General features: G+C 53.7%; 1 protein-coding gene across 4 annotated transcripts; it reads right to left on the bottom strand.

Moving 5' to 3' along the window:
- Positions 1 to 1,243: 1,243 nt before the first annotated feature.
- TMEM187 (transmembrane protein 187) lies at positions 1,244 to 6,116 on the bottom strand. 4 transcript variants are annotated; one of them, XM_043457997.1, is made up of 2 exons: positions 5,948 to 6,116; positions 1,244 to 2,658 (listed from the first exon to the last, which is right to left on the bottom strand). In XM_043457997.1, exon 2 carries the CDS (start codon positions 2,391 to 2,393, stop codon positions 1,569 to 1,571), a length of 825 nt encoding a protein of 274 aa, XP_043313932.1. In that variant the 5' UTR covers positions 2,394 to 2,658; positions 5,948 to 6,116; the 3' UTR covers positions 1,244 to 1,568. The 4 variants fall into 4 exon arrangements, with proteins under 4 accessions (XP_043313932.1, XP_043313933.1, XP_043313931.1 ...); XM_043457998.1 differs by having other exon boundaries at positions 1,244 to 2,654; XM_043457996.1 differs by having other exon boundaries at positions 5,974 to 6,116.
- Positions 6,117 to 6,216: the final 100 nt, after the last annotated feature.

Here is a 6,216-nt window from a genome sequence, read left to right as displayed (position 1 = left end):
CCCCCCCCCCCCCCGCCCCGATCAGACCCTGGTCCTCCCCCGGCCCTTCACCCTCCCACCTCCATCTCTAACCAAGCCATCCGAGAAATCAGATGTTCCCCTCTGGCCTCTTCAAGGAGATGTCCTGGCCATTGTGCTCTTGTAGGACATACAGAGCCTTCGAGATAATCGTGGCAGAACAAAGTTGCTTCCTGAGGCAAATGCTGCCCGGCAGGCCCCGCCTCGGGCCCAATTCCTGGGGAGAGGGGCAGAGGTGACAGTCCTCAGCTGGATCCTTCAGGTAACGACTTGGTTGAGACCCACCACCCACTGGGGATGTGCCAGCTGGGACAGAACATCCAGCACCAGGTATCTGGTTTCAAAAGCACCTCGGTAGTCATGGCAACGGTCCACCGGCCAGCCCTTGAGGCTCTAGGGACACTCAGGGGACACTGAACAGATGCATGTGGGCTGCCCATACCAAGGAGCCATTTGGCAGGGAAAGGGCGTCCTCTCCTCTCCACCCTCACCAGTGTCTTTAAAGACCAGACGCCTTTTAGGTGACAGGGGAATGAAACTGGTGTCTAAGGAACACGTTAACAAACAGGAGAGAGTGCAGAGAGAGTTAGTCTCCACAGGGCAACTCCAAAGCAGAGTCCTCAGCATTTGTCAGGGTCGCCCACCCCTGGGTGGGCCCGCTGGTTCAGACATCATCATCTGCATGAAAAGCGCACTTCAGGGCTGAAAGATGCCAACTCCAGGGCCCATGCACCTGAGATGCCATCAGGGGAATCATGGTTCCCAATGGCCCCAGGTTTCTCCATGGGTGACAGACACTTGACACTTCAGTAACCCTAGCTGCTAAGGACATCTAAGCCATCCCCTGGCTCTGAGGGAAGAGTCACTAACAACATTCTGTTGAGAACTCAACTTTTGTGTTTCTTGTGGGCGTTTCTTCACCTAGACGCACCTCGCCTTGTTCCACAGAGGATCTGAAGGGATGTGGCTTCCTGTGACCTGCTGTCAGCCTGGCAGTCACAGATGTCATGGTGAATTAGTGCTCTGGCCTTTGGATTTCCCCATCAGTCTGCTAGGTGTGTGTTTAATATGACTCTGTCTCCCTGAAGCCAGCCACCTCTGGGGATACTCACTGGTAACCCCAGTGCCTTGCCCGGCACACTGGTCAGAAGCTTGCCCTTTCTCCCAGTCGCCCGCCCATGCTTGGAGCCAACATCCCAAAGCAGACAACCATTCTCCAGCCAACTGTGAGTGTGATGGATTTCTTGGGGGTCACTTCCCCCCAACATTTTATTTTGAAAAGTTTCAAACCACAGAAAAATTACAAGACTAGTACAATGACCCCTACATCCCCGGCCCCTAGATATTCGCTCCAAGCCTTTGAAAGTAAGTTGCAGAAAGCATAACATTGCATAAAATCGAATGCTCATATTCATAATACTGAAGCCTGTAACTTCAAAGGCAGGGACAGCCTTCTGTGTCATCACCCTGTCATCACACCCAGGACACTGAGCACTGATGACAGAATGCCATCGGTCAGTGCATGTAGATGTTGGGGAGGGGGTTGGTGGTCATAAGCCCCTTCTTCCCACACTTGAATGCATCTTCTCCATAGGCGGGCATCTTCGGCAGGTGTGTAAGTGGGTTAGGAACAGGAAGGCAAAGTGGAACTGAAGCACGTCACAGACTTTGGACCAGAAGTGGCCTGTGAGCTGCTGGAAGAGACGCCACTGCGCGAGCTCATGGTCATAAAGCTTGAGGACCACAAAGCCGAGGCAGGAGAGCACGCCCAGAGCCAAGTAAGTTCCCGAGGAAGTGTCGCCGTGGCACCCCTGGGTGTGCAGGGCCTGGCCCACGGCAGCTGCAATGTGCAGGCCCAGCGCCAACTCAAACCCACGGGAGTGCAGCAGGGCCAGGCTGTAACTGCACAGGGAGAGGCCCTCGACAGCCAGGAAAAGCCAGGGCTTCCAGCCTCTGTCCAGGCAGAGGCACCAGGCCACTGGCCATGCGAAGATAGGTAAGGTGAGCCACTGGTCCAGCACGGCAGTGGGCCGTGTCTGCATCCCGATGCGCAGCCACTGGACTGGGCCATAGACCAGGGCCATGCCTGCGAAGACGTCCTTCAGGTAGCGAGCCCTCTGCCTCTCTGTGAGGCCTCCCGGGGCACAGGCCTGGCTCCGCAGCCAGTACACCCCCAGGAAAACGTAGGCCATGTTAATGAGGGAGTTGAAGGGCATGGCCAGGAAGGCAGGGAGGCTGGTGACTGGGGCTTCTGCGTAGTGCTCATAGCCCACTTGGACAGAGACACGTTCAAAAATACCAGTGTGGACGGTGGCCACGCAGAGGCAGCTGGCCAGGGCCACGTGGAAGAGGGCCTGCCCCGACTCAGGCTTCATCTGGAACCCTAGGTGTGGCCCCAGGATGGAGAGCTTCACAAAGCAGCCGCCTTGGCTGTTATTTCAGAATTCGGATAAACGGTTTCTTTTTTTTTTTCTTTTTTTGCAAAACACTCCTCAGCCTCCCAGCTGAGCCAGCAGGAAGAAGTCCCCGTGATTTCCGATGCAGATGCTGCGACCTTGCCCCAGTGGAGGTAGCGGCCCCGAAGAAGGCAGCGGTTCTGCTGATTGGTTGGCACCAGCGGAGGCCCGTTCTGCCTTCTTCCTTTGTGGTTACAAAAAAGAGTGTGGGTAGAAAGAAAACCATCCAAAAAAGCGCCTCCATCTTCCCAATTCTCAGCCTCAGGCTCTACCAAAGTTTTCTTTTTTTTTTTAGTTTTACCACTTTATTGCTACCAACCCATCTCCCTCCACCCTCGTGCACACACGCTCAGTCATGTAATCCCATGGACTTCAGCCCGCCAGACTCCTCTGTCCATTGACTTTTCCAGGCAAGAATACTGGAGTGGGTTGCCATTTCCTTCTCCATCTACCAAAGTTTTCATCATGACCGTCTCTCCTGACACCTATGCTGTTCTTTCATCTGCATATTATGAAAAATCCTGCTCCTCATCTCTGTTCCCCTAGAGCCACTGCATTTAGAAACTTAAATCTTCCCTAGGTCTGTTGTTAAAACTCAGGATATGCTTTCTCACCTCTGTGGTACTACAAACGTGGAGTTTTCCAAGCCAGTCCCAAAGCACTTTGAACTAAACTCCCAGTTAAATTAGAGACATTAGCTGTGGTCCAGATTCTGGAATCTAAGGCAAGGGAATGGTGGGGCGGGTTGGGGGTGCAGACAGGAAGGAAGGGCTCGGCTGCTTAGTGGGTGTGAGGCCAGGTAGCAGAGGGAGCCATACCCCCAGGCCTGCCAACCTGGGTCACCCCCTCCCCCGCCCTCCCCTGAAGTGCCACACCTTCCAAAATCACCTTCTGTCCTTGGCTCACACGAAAACCTTCCATTTCCTGAAGTCTCGGAAGCAGACAGATAATTTAAAAACAATGTGGACTTTTCATGGACTGTCAACTGTTCCGGGGCCAGCTGTGGCATGAGTGGGCCTCGTTGCCAAGAAATGTATTAATATTAACAAGAGAAGAGGTTCGGTGCCCTGAAGATGACTCAAAGCCAAGCTGGCAGGCAAGCACATGGGTGTGGGGATGAGAAGAACTGTCTGTGGTCAAACCCTGGCTCCCCCACCTACTAACCCTGTGATCTTGGGCCTTAACCCTTCTGGGCCTTAGTTTGCATACCTGTAGAATGGGGATGTACATCCTAGCAGAGTTGTTGTGTGACCTACATGAGTCCTTAGGTATTCAGAGCACTGTTTATTTTTGAGGCCCCTTGTCCCCTCCTGCAGTTTCGGCCCTGAAAGGGCAGGGCCTGGTCTGATCCTGGGCCCTCCCTCCCATGCTTAGCAAAGACCTGCTAATTTCAGTTCAAGCACAAAATTAACACCTCTCCTCTGTCCTCATCCTGTTTGCCATTTCATTGCTCTGACTGGCCCTGGGGCCCACCTGTAAGATCCGGGAAGTGGCTGGCTGGGCCTCATGGTGACCCTCTCACTCCCCTCCCGCCTCCGGGGGGCCTGTTGTTAAGGGGAACAGCATTTCCATGAAGGAACTGAAGCCCTTGTCCTGACCCTCATCTCAGCCCGTGCCACTGTCATGCACCTCCCCGTTGCAGCCTCTGGTGAAGGAGGAGTCTTTAAGTCGGGGGGCTGTCCTTCCCCCAGGGTTCCCACTTCCAGGCTCGCCACCACTCACGTGGTCTGCACACAGCAGCCCCCAGCAGCCCCCTAGAGGACCGCCCCTGTTTAACACCCTTCAGTGGCTGGCTCTTGGCTCACACGTGATCATGCCCCAGCCTTTTGGCCAGACACCAAAGTGCCATGCTCATACAGTCCTGTGAGTTCCCAGGCATAAGTCTGTCTTCCTGCCCTCCTCTGCCTGGCCTGCTGAAGCCCTCAACTCAGCTCTCACTTCCTCTCCAGCACCAGCACTTCCCCACTCAGCTCCCGAGTCCAGCGGGGATACCAGCTGAGGCCTCACCTGGTGTCTCCAGGTCCTCCCCTGACCCCACCCAGGGTCTGAATCCCTGGTGTGAAGAGCCAGGCTTCTGGGGCCCCAGGCCACCAGCACTAGCCTGACCCTCCTGTCTACCAGCCAAGCATGGAGGAGAGCTGCGGACAGGCAGTCCAACACTGTCCGCTTGCTAGAGGAGGAGGTCCAGGAAGGGCGTTGAAAGGGACTCCTCTCCGGCCGCTGGGCAGAGGTTGCTTGAGCCCTTGTGCAAGCTGAAAGCGACATGTTAGCAAACCAACTTCCCAAGTCCACTAGGAAGGCCAGGGCAGGTCTCTTATGGCCTAAGTCCTAAGCTGCTGTGACCCTTGTGACATGATTCTCAAAGTTCTTCCCAGTTTACCCTGCCTGGCACATGAAGGTCCAAGGGCTCACCAGCATCACCCTTTCCCCTGGTCTGGTTCTGGGCTCGCTGTGGAGGGAAGTCCTGCAAAACCCAACAATCCCCGGGCTGAGGGGTTAAGATGCGTTCCTTAAACTCTTCTGCTTTCTCAGTCTGTATGCATTTAAGCAAGAGCCACTGTTGCCTGTCACAGTGGTGGCTTCTTTAACCTGTATCCCTTATGACAACTGCCTGTTGTGCCTGTGACTACCCTGACCACCGTTGTTCCCTTTCTGCAGGTAAGGGGATGCCAGTCTGAAGGCTGTACCACGGGACACCAGCAGGAGAGCTCAATCTGAGCCACCTGGATGCCCAAGGAGCTACCATAGTAATTCTTGAACTCTGAGAACAGAATCCTTGCATGTGGGCAAGGCTGCTGGGAACCTGCAGCTCAGTTTCCTTATTTGAGAGGGGAAGGACTTGGCCAGAGAGGTGACGTGAATGGCCAAGGTCACTTAGGACAGTTGGTGGCACAGAAACACAGGTGAGGGTTCTTGTCCCTTGACTGTGTCACAGGACTCGTTGGCCTGTCCTCAAACAAATGCTTCCAAATCCATAAACTAAAACAGAGAATTACAGCACAAACTTAATATGTTTAAAGATAGTTATTAAAATATTTTTGATAATGTATGATATAGTAATAAACGTGCTTCTTTACTAACATGTTAAATTACAGGATCTATGGGCAGGTTGAATAACTACAGTAATTTCAAATGAGTTATTCTGTACTAACTTGCAGTTTAGCTAACTTTCAGGCTGTCTAAAAGAAAAGCTATATGATCTCAAATATTGTCATTTCCCTTGGTGACACAATCACCAGGTTAACGCTCTGTGCTTTGTTACCTACACTTTAGTTGCGGGAAAAGCCAAATTTTGCCTAGAGGCTGATAAATGTAAAGATCAAATAAAAATGAGAGAAACTGGAAAAACCATCTGTTGTCATTCCAAGATCCCGGAAAGCAGCGCATTACAGCCTGCACCGTCTGGGAGTGAGCTTGGGGCGGCGACCAGACTGGCTCCTGCAAGATTTGGAACATCAGGATGATGTACCCACCTCTCAAGATTGTTGTGAGAACTTACAGTATTGGCGCGAAAAGGCCAGCGATCACCATCCGGGTATTTTGCCTCTCTTGCTTTGCTGGGGGAAATTCAAATCTCAAAAAGGCGGACCCTAAAGGCGGTTGTGCGCCTGCGCGCGGGGCGGGGCCCAGGGCTCTGGGAAGCAGGCGGGGCGGGGTGACGTGAGGCGACGCGGGGAGACGCGGACCTCTCCCGCGCCCGCCCGCTCGTCTCAAACACTGCCAGCCTGGCCGTCCGCCCGGC

This window comes from Cervus canadensis, chromosome X (assembly GCF_019320065.1).
Source record: "Cervus canadensis isolate Bull #8, Minnesota chromosome X, ASM1932006v1, whole genome shotgun sequence".
NCBI classification, from domain to species: domain Eukaryota; kingdom Metazoa; phylum Chordata; class Mammalia; order Artiodactyla; family Cervidae; genus Cervus; species Cervus canadensis.
This window is presented reverse-complemented; position numbering and strand designations above follow the sequence as displayed.

Excerpts from the sequence above, each read along its gene's own strand:
- TMEM187 (XM_043457997.1), bottom strand. The coding sequence starts at position 2,393 with ATGAAGCCTGAGTCGGGGCAGGCCCTCTTCCACGTGGCCCTGGCCAGC.